We start from the raw sequence: 25,044 nt of genomic DNA, 5'->3' as shown, positions 1-25,044 counted from the left end.
GACAGGCAGCAAATAAGTCTTAATATGTAAATAAAATAATCCCCTGCAAAGTAAAACGTTAGACTGAAGACTCTTACCCAGCTCGGTGCTTTGATGATTTTTACCTGTGTAAGTGACCACTTACTGGCAATGGCAGATGTTATTCTGGAACCTTTGTGTTTTTCCTTCCACGCAGGCAGATGAAGTGCAGGATGTGATGCATTTTAATTACACCTCTTGGCCTGACCATGGTGTTCCTCCCACCAACGCAGCGGAAAGCATTTTGCACTTTGTACATATGGTCAGGCAGCAGGCAACGAAAAGCAAGGGGCCCATGATTGTACACTGCAGGTAAGTTCTTTCTCTCCCCCCCCCCCAGATGTGGAAGATGTGAACAAAACATAGCCAGAAGAACAATGTTGTGTTGCTTCCTGCTCACTAGCAAATATGTGGGGGGTTTTTTGTAGTGAAGGGGAATGAGAAGGGATATGAGTTTTCTTTGCCAGCTTTCCTTATTAGAAGTTGCATTCTGTTTGGTTAGAGAGCTCACTGAAGTCTCTAAATTGTGGGTCAAAGAGCTTTTCTACTGACAGGCTGTTTTTGTGCCTTTTAAGATGCTTCGATGGGAGAGTTTCACTACATGCTCTCATTTGCCACTTTAGTTCTTCCTACATTACCAGTACGTGGTTTTAGGAGTGCCACTATGTATAGCTCCTTATTTGGGGAGAAATTGTGAAGAGGAGCATGGCAATCATTTCATTATGCTGAAAATCCCAGAATTTTATATCTCTTTATCCACTTCTGTGGTTTTAGGTGAAACTTAAGGCTATCAGCTTAAATTACATTTGAATAGAAAAATAGATTTCTCCCCCTTCTCCTCCTTTTCCTGTTCCTCCTCCTCTTTCTGAAAATACAATATTCCAGCACAATCTGTATTCAATTATTATCTTACAGTCAATCACTGTCTTAATATAGTATTCTTCGGTCTTATTCATTTACATAAAACAATTGTCAATCACCCCATCATGAGACTCTGAAGGTCAGAATAACTTACAAAATTCAGAAATGAAACAGTTCCTGCCCGTAGATCTACAGATGAAAACATATGATTTGGTCAGGAACGAGATTAGGTGAGAGGAAGAAGCCCACTAATTCAGACTCTTAATTTTTGATGGAAGTCTAGTAGCTCATGGGCGAAGCTCCAAGCACAATGGCTTAGATCAGCGGTTCTCAACCTGTGGGTTGGGACCCCATTTGGGGTCGAACGACCATTTCATGGGAGTCGCCAAACAACGCAGTCCGCCATTTTTTCCCCCTTTTCCTTAGCTGTGCTACTCCCTTTTATTCTCTTGGCTTTTGAAAGCCAATAGAATAGACTCTCTGGAATAGAGTCTAATTCTATTGGCTTTCAAAAGCCAATAGGAATTGTCCAGGCTGTCTCTGCCCTGCTGAGCCCTCCAAAAGTCCCATTCTGCAAACGGTGCTGCACCAGTTGAGTAGTCCTCGACTTACGACTGGTTGAGTAGTCCTCGATTTACGACCGGTTGGGGGTCGCGGCATTAAAAAGGTTGAGAACCACTGGCTTAGATGCTACTGAAGCCCTCTTGCAGATGGCCTTGAACTGCAGGAAAGGCTGGATGAGCAATGTAAAATGAAACCTGCCCTGGATTTCTGTGTGAAGTGATTGTCCAAATGTGCTGAACAGGATGGACTGGAGTTTATCTTTTTCTGATTCAAAACATGCAGAAAAACATGAGGGAATTTGCATATGGAAACCAACCAGATTTGTTCTTTTCCTCAAATGCAATGGATGATGAAGAGATGCCCAACCATCAGCTTCTTATAGGCATGGCCAGACCCCCATCCTTAATCACAACGCTATCAAATACTTGAGTTTTTCCCCTCTGGTATATTATCAAGAGAAATGCTTTAAAAATCATTAGCACTTCCCTACTTAGGTTTCCCGATATACACCAAAGGATGTGTTGTAATAACAATGAACATTAGAGGGTAGAATATACAGTATGCTGTGATTATGGATATTTGTGGAGTTTATAAGATTTCCCAGAATAGAATGCAAAATGAGCCTATTTCTCAACTCATAAGCAATGGTGTGTAACGCTATGTTTGTTTTGCAGTGCTGGTGTAGGACGAACTGGGACCTTCATAGCATTAGACCGGCTTTTACAGCACATTCGTGATCATGAATTTGTAGATATATTGGGAATGGTATCCGATATGAGGTCTTATCGGATGTCCATGGTTCAGACAGAGGTATGACTTTTACTTATGCATGTTTCAAACAGCCAGATTGATTCATTTATTTGCTCGATGCCTCCTTTGGTTACTCAGAAACCTATAGGCCTTCATCCTGCAGTGGATAGACAGTGGCTAGAATGATGATTAGAAAGTATAGAATATTGAACATCCCACTATAAAAGATGTAACCGCCATAAATGGAAAGCACTGAAACCAGGAGGAGAAAATAAAGCAGCTGTGCCTACAAAGGGTGAACATCTGTGAGAGTGCAAACATGGCATCACCACCATCCTTTTTGCCTATATATTTATTAGCTTTATCCCAACTTTCATTCAGGAGTTCAAAGCAACGTACACAGAGCTTCTTCTGTCTTGGCAGCCATGTGTAGCGGATCAGGCCGCGAGAAAATGGCCTCAACCACGCAGTAGAAGGGATGTAGACCTGGTTTTGGGAATGCAGAAGGAAGGAGCGAACCGTTAAGGAGAGAAATTTTTGGAAAGGTTACTCAGTCCTAAAAAAGAGGAAAATATGAGAAACAAACCTCAAAAACTCCACCTTGGTTTGGTATAAAAAGAGATATAAGATGGAGCTTAAAGAAACGCTGGCAGGCTTTCAAGTTTCTGTTATCCTACCCAGCAACTATAAAAACCATGGTTGAAACCATACCTGTTTTTTGGTCTTTCTCAAAGAGTTAACATGCAAAACCATTCATTACTGAGGTGGGCTTGAGCCATATATCTGCGTGGGCATGTCCAGACAGACGTACAGTATAGGCACACATAATCTAGAACCACTTCCTTGACATGCTAAGTTTTATGGGCAGTTGTTTTAATGTATTAATTTCTGAGGGAGAAGTTAAACACGACTTCCTCTTTCAAAACCCCCACTGCAATCCGAGATGGTACAGTCCAGCAGCAATTTTACATTGCTATTTGCATTGTAATCCAAGTGTTATTTTAAAAATAATTCTATTACAATTTTTTTTAAAGAAATATATAGATAACAATATACAGAATGACTAATACACAAACCCAGCACATTATTTTATTGGTCAAGCATAACAAAAGTCACACAAACAATTAGGAAGAAAACAGTAAACAGGGTCATACTAAATGGATATACATCCGTTAAATACGTTATTAAGACTGTATGAAGTTAGGTGTAAAATTGTTCATTCTTGTAAAATGTTACAAAATCTGTGCCAGAGGGAAATATATTGTGTTGTTTTTGGATTACTAGAAAAAAAATAGCCTTTTCAAAAAAAAAGATAAACATTCCTTGAATCCAGAATTTCATGTGGGATAATAATATTTTTCCATTTTTCCAAAACAATTCGGTTGGCTGTTCCTTATGCATCCGAGTTGTTGTTACCACCTTGAAGATCAGGTCTGATGCTGGTCCTTTTAGATACCTTCATTTTCCATTTGTTCGTCGAGTTGTTTTCAATTAACCTTTCTTCCAAAATATCCACAGATGAGATATTGTCAACTTTTGCAGGGATGCTGAAACCCTGCTGTTTGCCAGCTGGTCAAACCTTCTGTTTCTCTGGCAAAGCCATGTTATGTCTTGCCTCCTTCTCGTCTTACACACAACCTCAGTAGGGTGCTGTCATGCTTCAATAAATCAAGTCTAGCTTATTGAATGCCCCAAATGTGTGACAGCATGAAACCCCAAAGAACAGGATACTCTGCATTGAATTGCCTGGATTGGAACAGTAGGAGAATTAAAAGCATGCTTTTTTCACAGCTTACAATTTGGGTAGTTGTATCCCCAACGCTAGGTCGGACAAGTCAGGTTTACTGTTCTTGAGTTTTATTATTTGGATAACAGTTTTGTTTGATGCTCTGTTAAGTTTGACACAGATTCCACCAAGAATTCCCAATCAATCTTTCCCCAGTGTGACACTGTTCAATTGCAGAGCAGGCAACACAGCTGGTTAGTGTCAGATCACTACTCAGATTTGGGCTGCAAGTATTCAGAACCACCAAGTGTTGGCAATAAAGAGTTAATGTATTTCCTGGCTGTCCTCTGCTAGTCATCTGCATTTTTCTAGTTGTGTTAGTCCTAGAACCAGGGTAGGCAACCTCTGCTCTTTTATGACTGGTGGACTTCAACTCCAAGAATTGAAGTCAACGAGTCATAAAAGAGCCAAGGTTGCCTACCTCTGTCCTAGAACAACAAAAAGTTGGGAAAAATGTTCTAACTTTTCATCACTTATCCATGAGTATATCTACTCTCATGTCAAGAGCACGCTGAGCTGTGAAAAACTCACCTAAGGCTGACCACTAGATGTCAGTATCCTTTTAAGAAGCAAATTTTGAGCAGCTTCTCTGAATTGTTTCAGTATAAACCTGCAAATCAAACATCATTCTCTTTCCACCTGGTTTTAAGTTTCTTTATACTGTGGAAAATTAATCCTCTAGCTCCATCACGTGGCCATAACCCTCCTTGATGAAACAGAGGCAAATGTTGTGAACTCATGGACTGTAAATTGGCACTTTGAAGGATATTTTTAACATCCCCCAAACCTGTAGTATCTAGACGGTCTTGCAAATTTGAGATTCCTGTCTCTCTGTGCTGGCTGGGGAATTCTGGGAGTTGAAGTCCAGACATCTTAAAGTGGCTAAGGCAGTCAAAAGAATGGTTTACACCAGGGGTCCCCAACCCCCAGTCCGTGGACCAGTACCGGTCCGTGGCATGCCAGCAAATGGTCTGCACAAACAAGCAAAGCCCCATCCATGGGATGCAGGCAGTACACGAAACCACACACTCTCTGGTCCACCGAAAAACCTTTCTCCATGGAACTGGTTCCTGGTGCCAAAAAGGTTGAGGACCTCTGGTTTAGATTACCGTAGTGTTCCCAAATTCAGCCATTTTAAGATGTGTGGATGTCAACACCCAGAATGCCCATTGCTGACTGGGTTATTCTGGGAATTAAATCTTATCTTAAAATGGCTGAAGTTGAGAAATGCTAATTTGCAGAAAAATAAAGCGAACAGAACATCAGTTAAATCATAATGTAATACTCATATCTGAATTCTGGAGGAAGTAAAGCCAAGAATTTTAATATTTTGTGGGGCACTGACAATTCTAGGAAAGTTGGTAAAAAATCTTGTAATAAAGCTGGCTCTGGGACAGCAGCACAAAAATGTTGGAGAGCAGGGGACCTTTCAAATATATTTATATATAAATATATATGGGTGACTGGAGGTGTTTCTCCTTCTACAGGAACAATACATTTTTATTCACCAATGTGTGCAACTGATGTGGCTAAAGAAGAAACAGCAGTTTTGCATTAGCGATGTCATATATGAGAATGTCAGCAAGTCATAATTCCAGGTCACAGGTGGTAAGTTAAGAACCTTTTCTTGGGTGATTGTGTTCCCATGGGCTCATGCTTGTTGCTTAGGCAAAAGCCACTGCAGACATAAATATTAATATGAGGTCTTTATTTACTGTTCTATGCTTTGCAGTGAAGCTCTATAAATCAGCTGCAGGCTGCCCTTTACAGAATAACAGAGTTTGAAGGGACTTTGGAGGTCTTCTAATCCAACCCCTACTCAAGCAGGTGACCCTATACCATTCCAGACAAGTGGTTTTCCAATCTCTTCTTAAATGTCTCCAGTGATAGAGCACCCACATCTTCTGGAGGCAAGCCATTCCACTGGTTAATTATTCTGTCAGGACAGTTCTCCTTAGTTCTAGGTTGCTTCTCTCCTTGATTAGTTTCCATCCTTTGTTTCTTGTCTTGCCTTCTGGTGCTTTGGAAAATAGGTTGACCCCCCTCTTCTTTGTGGCAGCCCTTCAAATGTTGCTATCATGTCATCCCTAGTCCTTCGTTTCACTAGACTAGACAAACCCAATTCCTACAACCATTCATATGTTTTAGCTTCCAGCCCCCTAATCATCTTTGCTGGTCTTTTTTGTACTCTTCCCAGAGTCTCTACATCTTTTTTATAATATGGTTACCAAAACTAGATGCAGTATTCCACGTGTGGTCGTACTAAAGCTTTATAAAGCGGTACTATTTCACGTGATATTGATTCTGTCCCTCTGTTAATGCAACCTACGATTACATTGGCTTTTTTGGCTGTAGCTGCACAATGTTGTGACCTAGCAAAGACCAGAAACCTGCATCCAGACAGCCTGTTTCAATCTTTTTTTTAAAAAAAAGCATAATACAATTAATACACACACACACACACACACACACACACACACACACACACATATATATATATATATAGGTCTTTGGTTGTTCGGGAGCACCAGCCTGAAGATGACGAATGGGACTTCGTCGAAACGTCGCCAAGACACTTCCAATTTTACGTGGGAGAAAACCCAAACAACCAAAGACCTACATATATATATATATAATATATATATATATATATATATATATATATATATATATATATATATTTTGTTTTCTGAGGTTTTCGCGGGTGTTTGTATGTAGGTCTTTGGTTGTTCGGGTTTTCTCCCGCGTAAAATTGGAAGTGTCTTGGCGACGTTTCGACGAAGTCCCATTCGTCATCTTCAGGCTGGTGTTTTCAGCTTCGTGCTTCGAGCAGCAATGTGTGGTCTTAGCTGTTTCTTCCTTTTAACTGCCAGTGGGGGTATGAACTGATTGGGTGGGAGCTTGGCTGTGTTCTGATTGGGTGGAGGTGTGTTCTGATTGGTTAGGGGCTGGCTGTGCTCTGATTGGCTGGGGGGTTGGCTGTGCTCTGATTGGCTGGGGGAGTGTTATGTTTGGTTGTGCTCAGGTTAGTCTGAGTTGCAGAGGGGTTTAAGATTTTGGGCTGCCTTGCTATTTTTTGGCTTCGCGTTTGTGGTCGTGCCTCATTTTCATGGAGGGTGTCAGTTTGCTTCATGTATGGATTGGAGGGCTTTAAAGTGGCTAATGATGCAGCTCTGGTCTGGCTTCTGGTTTGTGGTCGTGCCTCATCATCGGTGTGGCTTTGGGTTTGCTTTTTGCGTGGATGTGTGGTGGTGACATCCTGTGTGGTTTTTGTGAGTGTGGGTCTGGTATCATTTTTTGTGTTAGGGAGTCGTTTGTCAATAAGGGCGGGTTTCCAAATGGCTGGTAGGCGGGAGGTATCATCTCGCTTGTTCATGCTGTGTGGGCGTTTTTCTATCTCGATGGCTTCTCTGATTATTCTGTTATTAAAATGTTCACTTTTGGCAATGGTTCTGGTATTTTTAAAGTCAATTTCATGTCCTGTGGCTTTAAGGTGTTGGACCAGGGAAGATGTTGGTTCCTCTTTTTTGACTGAGTTCTTATGTTCTTCAATGCGTGCACTTATTCTTCTGTTGGTTTGTCCGATGTATGTGGTGGGACAAGTGGTGCATGGGATTTCGTATACTCCTTGATTTTCTAATTCAATTTTATCTTTGGGGTTTCTAAGGATGGTGGATATTTTTCTGTTTGTGCAGAATGCTGTTTTGATGTTGTGTTTATGGAGGATCTTACTGATTCTGTCTGTGGTGCCTTTTATGTATGGGAGGAGGGCTTTGCCGTTTTCTTGTTCTTCGTCTTGGATTTTAGTGGGGGTTTCTTTTTGGATTAGGTTTGTAATCTTATTTCTTTGGAATCCATTGGATGTTAGTACATTGGTGAGAGTGTGTAGTTCGGTTTTTAGGTGTTGTTCGTCAGCTAAGCGTTTTGTTCTGGAGATGAGTGTCTTGGCTACAGAGTTGATCTGTGCTGGGTGGTGGTGTGAGAGAGCGTGCAGATAGCGGTTTGTGTGTGTTTTCTTCTGGTAGATGGTGTGTCCTAGGGAGCCATTGGATTTCTTGTAGACTAAGACATCCAGGAAGGGAAGTTGGTTGTTAGCTTCTGTTTCCATGGTGAACTGTATTTTGGGGTGTAGGCTGTTGAGGTGTGTGAGGAAGTTGTCTAGTTTTTCTTTCCCATGTGGCCAGATTATGAAGGTGTCATCTACGTATCTGAGCCAGAGTTTGGGTTTGTGATCCGATTTTTCTAGAGCTTGGGTTTCAAAGTGTTCCATGTAGAGGTTGGCAATGACAGGTGAGAGGGGTGATCCCATGGGTGCTCCTTCTGTTTGTTTGTATTTTTGTCCATTATAGATGAAGTATGTGTTGGATAGGCAGTGGTTGGTCAGATCTAAGATGTGTTTGGGGGGGTTATATTTGTTTTGGATAGCTGTCAAGGCTTCTTTGATAGGCACTTGGGTGAAGAGGGATATGACATCAAAGCTCACGAGTAGGTCGCTGGGCTGTAAGTTTTGTTTCTTTATGAAAATCCAAGACGAAGAACAAGAAAATGGCAAAGCCCTCCTCCCATACATAAAAGGCACCACAGACAGAATCAGTAAGATCCTCCATAAACACAACATCAAAACAGCATTCTGCACAAACAGAAAAATATCCACCATCCTTAGAAACCCCAAAGATAAAATTGAATTAGAAAATCAAGGAGTATACGAAATCCCATGCACCACTTGTCCCACCACATACATCGGACAAACCAACAGAAGAATAAGTGCACGCATTGAAGAACATAAGAACTCAGTCAAAAAAGAGGAACCAACATCTTCCCTGGTCCAACACCTTAAAGCCACAGGACATGAAATTGACTTTAAAAATACCAGAACCATTGCCAAAAGTGAACATTTTAATAACAGAATAATCAGAGAAGCCATCGAGATAGAAAAACGCCCACACAGCATGAACAAGCGAGATGATACCTCCCGCCTACCAGCCATTTGGAAACCCGCCCTTATTGACAAACGACTCCCTAACACAAAAAATGATACCAGACCCACACTCACAAAAACCACACAGGATGTCACCACCACACATCCACGCAAAAAGCAAACCCAAAGCCACACCGATGATGAGGCACGACCACAAACCAGAAGCCAGACCACAGCTGCATCATTAGCCACTTTAAAGCCCTCCAATCCATACATGAAGCAAACTGACACCCTCCATGAAAATGAGGCACGACCACAAACGCGAAGCCAAAAAATAGCAAGGCAGCCCAAAATCTTAAACCCCTCTGCAACTCAGACTAACCTGAGCACAACCAAACATAACACTCCCCCAGCCAATCAGAGCACAGCCAACCCCCCAGCCAATCAGAGCACAGCCACGCTCCTAACCAATCAGAACACACCTCCACCCAATCAGAACACAGCTAAGCTCCCACCCAATCAGTTCATACCCCCACTGGCAGTTAAAAGGAAGAAACAGCTAAGACCACACATTGCTGCTCGAAGCACGAAGCTGAAAACACCAGCCTGAAGATGACGAATGGGACTTCGTCAAAACGTCGCCAGGACACTTCCAATTTTACGCGGGAGAAAACCCGAACAACCAAAGACATATATATATATATATATATATATATATATATATATATATATATATATATATATATATATATATATATATATATATATAAATAAAATTACACTTCTTAGGGGAACAACAGCTGATCTATTAAAAATTTTCCAATAGGTGAGAGAAAACATTAGCACAGCAACAGCAGTGATCATTGCTAAAAAAGGGAAAGTGTTAATGCAGTACATTGTCGATTTGCATTTGTTAATGAGTAGTCAAATGAACCACAAAGCAATTTCCTGAAGTATTTGAGGAACATGAAAAGGTCTTGGTGCTGAAAAACCCTAGCAGAGATGGCTGTTTTCCATAATGGTCACCAGCAGAGGGAGCCATATAATGGACAAGCCCATAAATGTCCACCTGAATGGACTTTGATTCAGCCTTATTATCAGTTGTGATTTAAAGAGCTTACGCTTATCTTGTGCCATTTGTTTATATCCTGCTTTCTGTCCAAGAGAGATAATCAGAATGCTTTGAAAGTAAATTCAAAAGCAACAGGACTGTAACATAATTAGAATATCTACAGAATAAATAAATAAATACTTCCCAAAGGTCAGGTTGGAAAGTTAATCCCGTTTCATTAAAATGGTAGAAAAGGGATCCAATCCAACTTTCTTGCCTATTCACCTTTTACTGATCAGACTGATTGGTTGGATGGATATAGTTCCTTTCATTCAGGGGCTTAAGATGACACACATGCAGGACATACCTTGTAGAGCGCCAATATCTCAGGGGCTGCCACAAAGAAGAGGGAGTCAAGCTATTCTCCAGAGTGCATGAAGGCAGGACAAGGAGCAACGGATGGAAACTAATCAAGGAGAGAAGCAACCTAGAACTAAGGAGAAACTTCCTGACAGTTAGAACAATTAACCAGTGGAACAACCTGCCTCCAGAAGCGGTGAATGCTCCAACACTGGAAGTTTTTAAGAAAAAAATGGACAGCTATTTGTCTGAAATGGTATAGGGTTTCCTGCCTGAGCAGGCGGTTGGACTAGATGACCTCCAAGGTCCCTTCCAACTTTATTATTATTATTATTATTATTATTATTATTATTATTATTATTATTATTTAGAACTGTTCAAGCTTCTGTTCAAGATACTGGCAAACTGGGAACTTGAAAGTTTATTTGACTTTTTTTCCCCTAGTAGCTTAAAATAATTAACATGGGGATCAAAACAAAAAGTAAATTAAAGTAGACATAAAACCAATAGAATGCTCTGAGTTCCTTTCTGAAAGGGAAAAACAACATAGTGGTCGGTTGATTGATTTTGATTGATTGAGACCTGCAGCATACACTTGCAAAGGGGAGATGCTCCTTATTCAGAGGTCAAGCCTCTCCATTCTGCCTGATCTCCTACCTGATCCTTCCTTTAAAAATCATCTAGCTTTCCCAGGCTACTGATCATGATTGTCCCCCCCCAGGGCTGTTTTGTCTGCTGAAGACTGGTATATTTCTGCAACGCTAAAAACAAATCAAAAAGAGAGGCATCCACACAGAAAGCATTTTGATGTCTTGTCAAATTAATGACAATAAAAACGTATGATATGGTACAATAATTCATATAAATATAACTAATGCAGTCAGTGAAGACAAACAGTGGGTGAATAAAGGATCTAACTCCATCCAGCCATGCAAAGATGCAAAGAATATGTAGCTTGAGAGCATGTAATATGCAAATAGGTTTGTGTGTTTAAAAGATTAAAAACTGACTGTTGGAGCATTCAGAATGAGAGGCTTCTATATTTGTAAAACTCTGGCAGCAACAAGCTTGCTGAGTGAAAATTTACTTTCAGGAAAAAGAATATATGTAAAGGCATCTATGTGCATTCATACATTGTGGCTATATCAAAGGATACCGCATATGCCGGCGTATAAGGCGACTTCCGCAAGCGTTAAAATGGCGGCAAAGTCGGGGGTTGTCTTATACGCCGAGTCGTCTTATACGCCGGAAATACTGGTAGTTTCTGGCGTATAAGACGACGTTCTAGGCATGCGACTCGGCGCCAAAGACGGGGGTCATCTTATACGCCGGGTCGCCTTATACGCTGGCATATACGGTACTTTACATTCAAGACTCTTTTACAAACGTGTTGGTTTATTTAAGGCAGTATTTCTCAATTGTGTCAACTTAAAGAGGTGTGGACTTCAATTGCCAGAATTCCCTAGCCAGTATGGCTGTCTAAGGAATTCTGGGAGTTCAATTCCACACATCCTTTAAGTTGTTGAGATTGAGAAATACTGATTTAAAAAGTGAATCTGCTAAAATATAAATAATCATCTGAGAACTATTACACTGAACTGTATTATTATTTAATGACAACAGCTGGATGATCTATCAACATCATCATCAGAGTTATTAAGGTATTGTTGTTCTTCCAAAGGGGACCAAATTATTACTATTATTTCTTATTTTTCTTTCTCTTTCTTGCAGATGAAGCTGTGAAATGCATCCATCTTCCTTGGCTTCAGATTTTAATTCTCTCCCCCTTCTTTTTTTTATTTTTGTTAACTGCTTTCCGATTTGCCATGGATAAGAGCTGCTTTGCAGTACATGGACAAATGAAAAAAAAAAGTATATTTTACATCCAGAAGTTCTGGGGAAACATAGCCTTAAGGAACCTGCAGTGTCTTGTTTGGACTCTTGATCAATTTTTTTAAAGTTAATAACTGGACCAAACTCAACTCGGGGTGGCATCTCAAAGGGACAATCTAATCACGTGCATAAATGTAATGTGCTCTGGATCATTTTATGTTGTTTCTGAAACAAATTTGTTTAATATTTTTTTTTAATTTAATGCACAGGTTAAACTTAAAGGTTACCGAATGTGCAATATTCCAGATTCAGTCCAAACTGCTGCGGGCTTTCTCCATGTACATCTATGGAGCAACACGGACTCTATCAAACACAGGAACAGACAGGGTTAGCATTGAGATAATAACTCATTAGCAAGGAAGGAAGATTGTAGAAGCTAGAAGATAAGCTGAAACGTTGCCACTGACACAGCATCCTTGGCAGGACTCTCCAGCGAGGAGAATCAAGACTAGCCTGATCCAAATCTAGAAGTTGAAGGAACTGATTTCAGCATGAACTGCAACTTCTTAAAGTGTCAAAGGTCCCAGTTTCACAGAGATTTGGGCACCCTGAATCAAAGTGTTCTTTTGCCTATACAGCCAAGTGGAGAGAGAAATTCCTGTGCACTTAGATTCAGAGTGGAACTATGGATAGGCACAATGTGCTACTAGGTAGGATTCACTTGAGGGATGAGCACCAGGGGTGTACTGATTTTTAATTGTGGGGACCCATCTTTGCTGCATAGACATTTTCCATTTGTTTGGTTCTGTTCACTTCTGTGTAAAAAATAATAATAATAAGATGCTTGTCATTTGGGGTAGAGAGATAAGGTGCCATGCCGGATGCAACTTGATGGTGCCAACAGGCTGAAAAATGTCAAAAGATACAAGGGTTTCTTTTGGCGTGCTTGGTGCATGCAAATGATTGCTTCATTCAACAGTTACTACCAAGTGCCAGGCTTCCGTTTATTGCAAGGCATACATTTTCTCCTGGAAAAGTTAGTGTGACTAGCTCTGGGGTCCGCTCTCCCCTTTTCTTTGGTTTTTTTGTATCAATTCCATGTGTCGTTTTGTTGTGCTATACGAGTGCTATCAGCGAAGGCATTGGTGGTGTTTTTGATGTGACCTTCCGCTTTCTGCTCTTTGGTTTAACTTCCATTTCATTGAAAACTTCTGAAACAAGTACTGAATCGACAGGAAAGAACATTAAATATGCCAAGAAAGGATGTGCTGGATTTATATGACAGAAGCAAAGCTACACTTGCGTTGTTTCAGGGCGCCATGTTAAAGCGTTGGACTAGGATGGAAATGACTTGACCTAAAATCCCTATTTACTCATGAAACATTCTAAATTTTATTTGCATGAGATGAGCCCCTAGGTCAGGGGTAGGCAACCTTGGCTCTTTTATGACTCGTGGACTTCAACTCCCAGAATTCCTGAGCCAGCAGGAATTCTGGGAGTTGAAGTCCACGAGTCATAAAAGAGCCAAGGTTGCCTACCCCTGACTTAGGTTCCTATACAACCTCTGAATTTGCACAAGCTTCCATATACTCTTCAAAATGGTCACAAATTATAATATACTTTTTGATAGAAGGCAATATTTGTAGCTCAGGGTTGAACTGTGCAGCTGTTGGTGCTCTCTGAGCTTTGTGGTTTTCTTGCAGATGTTTTGTTACCGAACTAGGTAACATCGTCAGTGCTAAACAGGAGTCAGGTTTGCTCTTATTTTTATATACTAGTGGCTTGCCTTGTCAGTGTTCATGGGAGTGATCTTGATGGTTCCTTGATTAGGCTATGGTTTACTGTTAGCTTATTTGTCTACATTGTAGTTCCTTGATTGGTTCTGTCTAGCCCCGGAAGAAGAAACAGGAGTCATCTGTAATGGCCACTATGTAGGACAAACAGGCAGAAGACTAGAGGAGTGCATCCATGAACACCAACTAGTAGTCAGAAGACATGATGAAAAGTCCCTAAGTTCACAGCATGTACAGAGTCAACCATGGTTTCAGTTGGGTAACTGCGAGCATCCTAGATCAATCTAAGTCAAAAAAAAAAAAACCTGGTACAGAATTCCAGGAAGCCTGACACTCAGATATATCAGCCATCGACAGGCACATAGAGATAAACAACATCTACACACCACTCAAAAGAGACAATTAAAAAGCCAGAAAGGAAACAAAAACATCTCCCTACTAGCAATCAACACCCATATGAGCAGAAATTAACATCAATACTAGACCAATAATCAATAAACAATACCTCAGTCAAGGAGCCACCAATGCAGACAAACAAGCTAACAGTAAACAACAGCCCAATCAAGGAACCAACAAGACCACTCCCACCAATATTGACAAGGCAAGTCACCAATATATAAAAATAACAGCAAATCCCATTCCTTTCTGGCACTGATGATATTACCTAGTTTGGTATAATATACTTCTCCCACTATTGTTTCCTTCACCAAGTACTTGATGGGGGATGCTCCCAATCAAGTATTTGCAAGGAGCTTTCAATAGCTCTTCGGGGATTTAATCTTCTATGAATTCATCCACCCATTTTTAAAACAATCCAAGTTAGTAGCTACCTCCATTACTATGACAATTACCTCTTGCACCCTCCTAAGCCACCTTGGGCAGCTCATTCAGTGAGTTTAGACTGGATACAGTCTCTATGGGTAGTTCATCAGCTTGAAGATTTCTTCTTAATGGACCTTCCTTTTGTTTATACTGGGGTTGTTGCCATTCAGCCTATGGGTGAGTAGCTTTCATAGTTGTACAAGTTTTGCTAGACTGCAGTGTTTCTCAACCTTGACAATTTTAAAGCATGTGGATTTCAACTCCCAGAATTCCACAGCCAGCAATGCTGGCTGTGGAATTCTAGGAGTTGAAGTCCACATGCCTTAAAATTGTCAAGGTTGAGAAACACTGTGCTAGAGAGTAACACCCCATTGATAGCTAGCTGGGTCTAGTGGTTAAGGCATTAGGATAGAAACCAGAAGATTGTGCGTTCTAGTCCTGCCTTAGACACTAAGCCAGCTGGGTGATCTTGGCCCAGCCACTCTCTCTCAGTCCTAGAAAGGAGCCCAGGAGAAACCATTTCAGAAATCTTGCCAAGAAAACTGCAGGGATTTGTCTGGGCAGTCTGCGAATCAACACTGTTTCAAAGATGCACATACGCAATGTCCCATTAGGCTCTGAACATTGATCAGGATATCCAGAGACTGGAATTGAACAACAGGTAGATGAGTACACATCACACACTCTTGATTGACCCCAGCATGTCATGTGAACTATGGGTGTTTTAATCTTGTGCATAAACTGCAGTCATGTCCTTGGAACAACTGCTATTCAGTGCCAATATCTTTGAAAGAGGGAAAGTGCATGTGTGTCATTGGAGGCTTTAAGTGTGTGGAAACAAGTGCAAGGGATCATATTTCCATAGACTACTAATCTAATTTGGGCAGGGCCCGAAGGCGATAACATGGTGCATAAATCATAATAACCCCAACTCAACTGCCATTTGGTTTAGCAATCACAGCAGAAGTAAAATGCCTTCTCAATGAGTCCTCCGGTTGCAAAGTTACCAAGAAGCACATGGGTAGCAATCACCCCATAGATAAGGGAGTTAGCTAAATAATCTAAACCAGCAATATATTAAGCCACTTTCAAACAATTTCTGTATGCAAGACTATCCCATGTAACCAACATGCAACGTAGGCAAGACTGGGGGATATATAACCTCTGTCTGTCCATGAACATTTTGTTCCCCAAACTCCTGTGTTAAGGATATCTAGCACTATCATAGAATGCCTGCAATTCCAAAACCAAGCTGCAGAATTTCAACAGGGATGGCACTGCTTGCCGTCAACCAATGCTTCAAAGCAGAGAAGCCTTATTGTCTCTACAAAACTGATTTGTATTTAATTTGTGCACGTGGGAAATTAGAAACAAGTCTTGGGGGAATAAGTATTGGTATACATACTTATTTAGAAACTTAATTTGCCACACATTACCTTAACTGTTCCATGCAGCCTACAAAATACAGGCATACAGATATAAAAGCTATATTAAAGCAAAGCATTAAAAACACAACAGATAAAGCAATAGCATTAAAGATCCAAATCTAAAAATATACCTCTAAACTGTTAACAGGAAGGGCATTGCCAAGATCACCTTAAGGGAACAGCGGTGTATGCAGCTTGATTGGGACCACGAAAAACTGGGTATCTCCTAAGGACAATGGCAGATGGAATCAAGATATGAGTTAGTGGAGGTGCAAAAACCTGTTGTAACTCTCATACTGATGGGTTTATGAGGTGTCCAAGCTTAGCAAGCACCAAAATTCCTCAAAACAGTTTGGTTTGTAACAGTGGTTCTCAACCTGTGGGTCGGGACCCCATTTGGGGTCGAACGACCATTTCACGGGGGTCGCCAAACAACGCAGTCCGCCATTTCCCCCCCCCCTTTTCCTTAGCTGTGCTACTCCCTTTTATTCTATGGGTTTTTGAAAGCCAATAGAATAGACTCTCTTGAATAGAGTCTAATTCTATTGGCTTTCAAAAGCCAATAGGAATTGTCCAGGCTGTCTCTGCCCTGCTGAGCCCACCAAAAGTCCCATTCTGCAAACGGTGCTGCACCAGTTGAGTAGTCCTTGACTTAACGACCGGTTGAGTAGTCCTTGACTTACAACTGGTTGGGGGTCGCGGCATTAAAAAGGTTGAGAACCACTGGTTTATAAACTGGCAATTGGTTCCATCTGTCATTCTATGCAACTCTTATTACTCATCAACTGCTTGGCTGATCTCAAAAGGTCTAAGTGGCTAAGTACAAAATCCCAAGGTATAGCTAGACCAGGAAATGAAAAAAAAAAAAAAGGATAAGGGAAAACCACGTCTGTATTGTTGCTAGGAAAACTGTATGGATGTGTCCAAGTAATCCCCAAGATTTGAGCTTTACTCAAATGACTGTTTGCCTTTTATGAACCCCAACTATGTGAACTCAAGCTGATCACTTATGGCAAATCCTCCATAGTGGGACCCATAGAAAGTGCTTCATTAAGGTAAGCATATAGAGTGGACTGGGAGATTGTTTCAATGTGAGATCTCCAAGGAGGATCTACTCACGTTGCTACATCCTGGTTTTGTTCTCATTTTGCTAGATCTTGACGTTCTCTACCCTAGCCCGCCTGCCATCACTATAATAAACTCACAGTGCAAAATAAAATAAAATAAAACTTACAGAAACACAGAAAGGCTGAGAAAAAGCTCATTTGACAAATCATACCAATCCCAGAACCACTGCTTGGGGAAGAGACTGGACAGCCATTTGTCTGAAATGGTATAGGGTTTCCTGCCTGAGCAGGGGGTTGGACTAGATGACCTCCAAGGTCCCTTCCAACTTTATCATTATTATTACCTCCAAGGTCCCTTCCATCATCATCATCATTATTATTATTAGGCAGGCAGGACTGGGATTAACTAAATCTCAGATGGGATGCTGTTCCAGAGGTTAGGACCAGCAACAGAGAAGACATTATTCCTATATCTTTTGGGGTAACTGCTAAAGCAACAGGACCCAAAGCATGCCATTAGATCTTACTGGATGGGCAGATCTAATTGGAGATCCATGAAGGGCTTTATAGATAAGAACCAGCCCCTTGAAACTGTATTTAGAAGTGCATTGATAACCAGCTCAATTCACGGAGAATAAGCGCTATGTGAGCAGTCTGGGATACAACCACGATTACTTACACTGCTGCATTCTGGAGCAGACAAAGCTTCCATGCCGTGATCAAGGGCAGCACCATGTAGAGGTCTTTATGGTAACCCATACAGGAAGTGACCACGCTGTGAGTGACCAGGAGCAAATTTTCCCAATAAGGAGTGGGCACAATTTATGCATAAATTGAAGCTGTGTGAAGACCCTTTCCGCCAAGTTGCCAGAGGCTCTTTAAAACCAGGAATGAACAAGATTTTTAATGTAAATAAAAAAACAAAACACATTATGGCTTAAAGCAAAGTGTGAACCTTAGCACAGAATGTATAAAAAGATCGTTAACAACTTTTCAACGCTATGGCTGAGATTCTCACCGTACTGTGAAAGCCAAAATAGTTGCTAGAGAAGGTAAGAACTGTGGGAAATATCTGCCTTTATCTGTGATTAACAGGCAGTAGACTAAACTTTAGGAGCTTATCTAGCCATGTTTTTAGAGAGAGCATTAAATTTGTTTTCCTGCTATAACAGCATCAACTCACAATCTACTTAACCGTACTGTATATCTCCACTTAACTCCATCTGCTTTTGCTGAATTCGTGAATGTTCAGACTGGATTCTTTCCATGATTCAAAAGAAATTAATGTTTGAAATGTAGGATTTTCTACTTCCAGGTTTTTACATAATTAGAACTCATCCACTTATAGAAAACTAGCTGTGCAAGCTGATTTCCCCAGGACTGTTTTGAAACGTAAATGCAACATAGATGTGTGTTCTCCATGCTGCATTCCTTTGGAATGAACACAACACTAAAAAACATATCCTTAGCAGGTGCACAAATAGATGCTGAAACAAGAGACAAAGGAATTGAGAAATTATTTTCTGTGCATCTGGTTTGGCAGATTTTTGGAACAGTAAAAATTGCATACACTTCACAGTATTGTGAAAAACGCCCTTATAAGATAGTCTCAGCTTTTCAGAAAGAAAGACTCCAAGAAAAAAAACAACAAATCAATTAAATGTATGAGAACTTTGATATCTTTGCCAAAATCTGCTCAAGCCTTATCAGAGTCGCTGCTCTTTATTTGGAGAGTATGGTTGAATAATGAGGAAAAGGGAGAAGAGACAGAACAATTAAGGCTTTGTGGAAACAAGAGAACAGCTAACGCTTTCAAAGAGCTGTGAAAAAAAATCATGGAAAAAACATAACACAAATACGGAGTGAATCTTATATTGGGATCCCTCAGGAATAGGTCATATGCCAACATTAGGCCAGCCACAGGTTAGACACCAGGATACAAAGCTTGCTTTGCACTAAAAAGTTCATTATAGTTTCCTCATTGCATTGTGTATAAACTGGATATTGTCAGTATTCTCAGAGACATGGAAGTGGGGGCATAATTGTATCCATTTCACGGTTTTCTCCAAAACGAGCATTTTGTTCCTTGCGTCAGCTAACCTGATTTCCTCCAGATGAGAGATGGGAATATATACCTGGCTTTTCTTATTTTGGACTCGTCTTGAAAGAGAGGGAATCTCCCAGGTCCAGTCTGTTCATACTGGCACCAGATGGGGAATCTGATGCTCTGTTTGATGATAAAGCTGGTTCTTCATTGAAAAGTTCAGCATTCTCACATTCATGGAGTAATTCCCACAATTCTTATTTGCCAGGACCAGCGTTGAGAATCGTAGGAGCTAACATCTTCACAATTTGGGAAAAACATGGATAATTATTTCTTCGACATGGGAAAAGTCTCACAATGGTGTAAAATTTACCCCATAAGGGTCAAACCCTTAAATATTACATATTTTGTTTTTAATTTATTCAATAAAAAAGTTATATGGCTTCCCAGCTCACTCATTATGATTCTGGGTGGCTTATACTATCCATATACAAAACCCAATAAACTCCCATCTCCCTAGTGGTAACAATCAAACAAACCACTTGAGGGGCTTCATATCACCCTGGGATCACGAGGCCTTGGGGCAAAACCATGTCTTCAGGGTCTTTCGAAAGAGTATCAATGTGAGGGGCCAATATTTCCACAGGGTTGATGTTCCACAGGGAGGGAGCCACCACAGAAAAGGCCCTTCTTCTTGGTCCCACTAGATTGACTTCCTTAAGAGGGGGGGACCCATAACATACCCTGCCTCCCCACTCAGGTGAGTTGGGTAGATGTAACTGGGAAAAGATGATCCTTCAAATAATCTGGTGCAAGTTGAATTCTGATGGAAATGTACAGTGTACCAGCATAACTGGAGGATCACATCTAAATAATTAGAAGTACACCAACATTTTCTGAATTGAAACAGGTTATTGGAGCAATTCCAATTACTTATTGGAATTGCTCCAATGCGGATATGACAAGGTTGTCTGCAAAATTGGGGAGATATGAAGAATCAAGATTGCCATTGTAACTGTGCAATTTTATATGTGTGTTAGTATCATATGCAAAGGGGCAATGCCCTGGGGAGTCAAGATCACTATTTTTAAAAGATATTTTTATTAAGAATTTTTATGATAAAAGACATTTAAAGAAATCTAAAGAAATAGAAAAAGGAGGGAAAGAGGAAAAGAGTAAGGAAGAAATAAAAATGCAATATATACAAAAGAAACCAAAACAAAATTCAAGACATATATAAGTGACTTCTGACTCTCTTTCAATAGATATTTAGAAGCTGATTATCCCTTCAATCCCTTATTTTATCCATGTCTTTTTCAATCTTATCACTACCTCAACATCTTTTCTTCTCCAAGGGCTGATTCTAATTAATATGGAGGTGTGTTGGGTTTGAAACTGCTCCATTTTCAGCATAAAATAAGACTATTTGAAGTTCAGTTCAGAATGATTCAGAATAGGTTGACCTCATCACTAGGGCAAGGTCAATCCAGCTCAAACTTGAAACAGGGCACTGAGTTCAAGAATTTGGAGTATCAAATGTTTCCCAAGTCCTATCAAAAGCCTCTAGCACAGTGTTTCTCCAACTTGGCAATGCTAAGATGTGGGGCCTTCAACTCTCAAATTTCCTCAGCCAGCGTGCTATCTGGGGAATTCTGGGAGTTGAAGTCCACACATCTTAAAGTTGCTAAGTATAACCTCAGGATCCAAAAGGATCTTGATAGACTTGAACAATGGGCCCAACCAGGGCTTTTTTCCCTCACAGAACGCCCAGAACGGAGTTCCAGCACCTTTTTTGGATGGAACCTTGTAGGGTAGGTAAGACGGGTTGTATGACGTGTGTGAGTTCCGGCACCTTTTTTTTTTTTTTTTTTTAGAAAAAAAGCACTGGGCCCAACAAAATGAAATTTAATGTGGAGAAAAGCAAGGTCTTACACCTGGGCAGGAAAAACCAAAGGTACAAGTACAGATTAGGCGAAACCTAGCTCAAAAACAGGAGCTGTGAGAGAAACCTTGAATTCCTAGTGGACAATCATTTAAATATGAGCCAGCAGTAATACAATTCTTGGTTGTACAAACAGAGGCATAGAGTCAAAATCACGTGAAGTATTAGTACTGCTTTATAAATCCTTAGTAAGACCACACCTGTAATACCGCATCCAGTTTTGGTTACCACATTACAAAAAAGATGTTGAGACTTTGGAAAAAGTGCAGAGAAGAGCAACTAAGACGATTAAAGGCCTGGAGACTAAAACATGAAAAACAGTTGTAGGAACTGGGTATGGCTAGTCTTGAGAAAAGAACTAGGGGTGTCATGAAAGCAGTATTCCAGTATTTGAGGGGCTGCCACAAAGAAGAGGGGGGTCAACTTATTTTCCAAAGCACCAGAAAGCAGGACAAGAAACAATGGATAGAAACTAATCAAGGAGAGAACCAATGTGCAATTAAGGGGAAACGTTTTAACAGTGAGGACAATTAACCAGTAAATTGTGCTCACTACCTACATCACTGGAGGTTTTAAGAAGAGACTGGACTGCCACTTGTCTGAAATGTTATAAGGTCTCCTGCTTGAGCAGAGGGTTGGACTACAACAGGGCTTTTCAACCAGTGGTACGGGTACCACCTGTGGTACATTGGCACCTGGCAGGTGGTACGTGACCATCCTAAAAAAGTGGTAGCGGGGGAGGGGAATGAGCTGAACTGGTGGCAGCACCGCACAAGCCTGAGCAAGAGATGGCTGGAGCTGTAGGGCTGTCAAGGCTCAGCAGAAGCGCCAGGATCAGTGCCGCTTTCCAGCTGATTGGCGCTTCTTCGGGGCTGTCAGGGCTCAGCGGAAGCGCCAGGATCAGTGCTGCTTTCCAGTGATCGGCGCTTCGGGGCTGTCAGGGCTCAGTGGAAGCGCCAGGATCAGCGCCAGGCTCCAGCTGGAGCTCGGTGCTGATCCTGGTGCTTCTGCTGAGCCCTGAAGAAGTACCAATCAGCTGGAAAGCAGCACTGATCCTGGCACTTCTGCTGAGCCCAGAAGAAGCACCGATCAGCTGGAATCTTGCAGCATCTCCAGGATCTTGTGATTTACATTCAGATGCTTGGCAACTGATTCATATTTATGATGGTCACAGTGTCCTAGGGTCATGTGAAGTGACCAAAACCTGCTGCAACCACCCAGCAGATGGGGGGAATAAAAACCAAATACCCCCCACCCCACCCCCGCTGCCAATCCTCAACAGAAATGCTCACAACAATGAAAACCTCGGACAGGAGGAAGAGTGCCGCCGGGTGGGCAGACAGGCATCTTGCTCGGCTGTGGCTTGGGGGGCACTTTTTCAGTGCCATTGTAACTTTGAACAGTCACTAAGTGTAGAGGTGAGAGACAGGCAAAGGTCGTGTGCAGAATACTGCCCCCCCAACACTTGTGTCTCTTCTCTTTATCTATCTCTCCCCCCCCCCCGCGCTCACATCACTATAGTGATGTGAAAGTACGCAGGTCTGTGTGACCTTGGCCAGTTTGATAAGGCTGGCTGGTGAACAAGTTTCCCTGTTTATGGCCTCTAGCTTTTTACTCTTGAGGATTGGTAAAGGATTTTAGCCAATGAAATGCTATTGCCATGCAGTAACTTTTGCTATTTGTAAAACTCTATATAAACAATAAATGCTGCATAGGGAGGGGCCATTTCTTTGCACCCTTCAATGACTAAGGACTGATTACTACAACTAAGCAAACTGTTGTAAGTTCAGGACTACCTGTACTTTATCACTTTTTTCCTTTTTTTTTTTTTTTTTTGGTTATCAAGTTTTTGACACCTTGCTAGGTGACTGGTGGTACTCGGATACTGCCATATCCTAAAAGTGGTACAATGGGTGGAAAGGTTGAAAAGCCCTGGACTAGGATTCCTTCCGGCTCTACTCTATTCTAAGTTAGAGAAACACTGATTTCTAGCAGATACAGAGTTGGCACATTGTTGTTGTTGTTAATTGCGAAGTTGTGTCCAACCCATCGCGACCCCATGGACAATGTTCCTCCAGGTCTTCCTGTCCTCTATCATCTTCTGGAGTCCATTTAAGTTCACACCTACTGCTTCACATTAGAGGGAAAATAAAAAAAGAACCTTCTGAACTGAGAAGTGGGAAGATTTTGTATGAAGTAGAAAGGAGTTTTCAAACTCTTGTGAAGTGGTAGAGCTATCTTGAGATGATTCCATCACTCTCAACTGATTTTTTTTTTTTAAAAAAAAACTGTTCTTTGGAGCCCAAAGGAAAAGCTTTCATCTTCTTTCTCATAACAGACAATGCAAACACTTCACGTACATCAGTGTTTATTGCAGACTTTGAGGAATCATAAAAAAAGGCACCATGAAAATCAATACATCTCATCTAGGTTGGTCAAAGGACACATTTTTTCCCCCTATTTTGTCTTGATGTGCCATGTGACAGAACAGAACGTTTTGCAAAGAAAAAAAAATATATTCATGTGTTTACTGGAATATTTTGGCTATATTTTTTAAAATGATTTAAATTGGAAATCAAGATGTAATTTTGTAGCAGTTTTTAAAACATTTATAAACACCTTCCCCCCTTTTTTTCCCTTTCCTTTTCGCTTGAAGTTAAAGATTTTTTTTAAATGAAAAAAATGCAATACTATTAAGAAATAATACTGTGAACTACCACGTGGATATCTAAAATAAGATCTAAATGCCCCTGCTTTTTAAAATTTGTGCTACTGTTTATTGTATTAGTGTTTTCATTGATTCATACTTATCCCTCCCCCCCCCCCAAGGCAAACAGACAAATAATTGAAATGTGGAATAAATTACATTGCTATGTACACTTTCATTAAGAAATCATGACAAGATGCCGTTAGAAGAGTTTAATCTGTGCTTGTAAGATTAGCGTGGTCACTGACAATATAATTAAAAATATATCATTCATCTGGGAACTTCTAAATAAATGTGGAAATCTTAAGTGCTGGTGGATGAGAAAAGCCGCGGTCCATAATTATGGCAAACCGTATGGATGGAATGAATAAAAAGAACATTGTGCCATAATGAAATCCTTTGCGGTCCTCTTGATTTCAATGGCAGAAATGTAAGTATTGATTTCACTTTTCTGTTGAAATCAATGGGGCCTGGAGAAGGGAATCAGCACTGGCTGGATCATGCTTTTTTGGACTTTCTGTTAGACTGCAGATTTCAACACATTTCGTCAGATGGCTCCGTCTGAGGACAACTCAAAATATTGCAATGTGACTTTGCTAGGCTGTGGGAAAAAGATGAGCAAAGCATGACATTCTCTCAGGAGGCTGATTAAGGAACTCCTCCAGGGAATATCCTTCTCTATATTTTTTTTTCTGTCAAGGGAGAGGCAAAAAACAGCAATTGCATTCTTCCTCTTGGCTCCCAACTGCATGCTCCCTTAATGGCATGATATCCCAGCTACATAAATAGAGACAATCCCCCGACATTTCCTCCTCATGGCTTCCTAAAACAAAGCATGATGGAACAATGCCAAGAACAACGGGTTCCCCCCCCCCTTGACAATAACCACAAAACATTTGCAGGCGAGTCTATTAGTGACCACTGCTCTCATCGAAAGATTCGACTCCTGAATCTGTGGCAGCTGCGTTAAGTTTCTCTTTCCGTCTTTTCATGATCTCTTGCAGTTCTGAACTTCCACTGGAATTCTGCAGGTATAGACAAATATATATATATATTTATATATGTGTTGCAGAAATATACTTTTCTGAGTCAAATCCAGTA

General features: G+C 40.9%; 2 protein-coding genes across 5 annotated transcripts in view; one reads left to right on the top strand and one right to left on the bottom strand.

Annotated features, from left to right (window-relative positions):
- Window positions 1–13,405, top strand: part of PTPRO (protein tyrosine phosphatase receptor type O) — an 81,697-nt gene extending 68,292 nt beyond the window's left edge. For both annotated transcript variants that reach the window (XM_039347606.1, XM_039347605.1), the window contains 4 exons: window positions 176–330; window positions 2,118–2,253; window positions 5,467–5,587; window positions 12,040–13,405. In XM_039347606.1, the coding sequence (XP_039203540.1) occupies window positions 176–330; window positions 2,118–2,253; window positions 5,467–5,571 (396 nt within the window). In that variant the 3' untranslated portion in view covers window positions 5,572–5,587; window positions 12,040–13,405. The remainder of the gene's footprint in view (window positions 1–175; window positions 331–2,117; window positions 2,254–5,466; window positions 5,588–12,039) is intronic.
- A 10,182-nt stretch (window positions 13,406–23,587) lies between these two features.
- Window positions 23,588–25,044, bottom strand: part of LOC120309907 (epidermal growth factor receptor kinase substrate 8-like) — a 48,619-nt gene continuing 47,162 nt past the window's right edge. For all 3 annotated transcript variants that reach the window (XM_039347602.1, XM_039347603.1, XM_039347604.1), the window contains exon 14: window positions 23,588–24,968. In XM_039347602.1, coding sequence (XP_039203536.1) covers window positions 24,855–24,968 — 114 coding nt within the window. In that variant the 3' untranslated portion in view covers window positions 23,588–24,854. The remainder of the gene's footprint in view (window positions 24,969–25,044) is intronic.

The sequence above is a fragment of the Crotalus tigris genome, unplaced genomic scaffold, assembly GCF_016545835.1.
Source record: "Crotalus tigris isolate CLP2741 ecotype Arizona unplaced genomic scaffold, ASM1654583v1 scf7180000018092.420879, whole genome shotgun sequence".
Taxonomy (NCBI): Eukaryota; Metazoa; Chordata; class Lepidosauria; order Squamata; family Viperidae; genus Crotalus; species Crotalus tigris.
The sequence above is the reverse complement of the archived record's forward strand: the minus strand, read 5'-3'. Positions and strand labels throughout refer to the sequence as shown.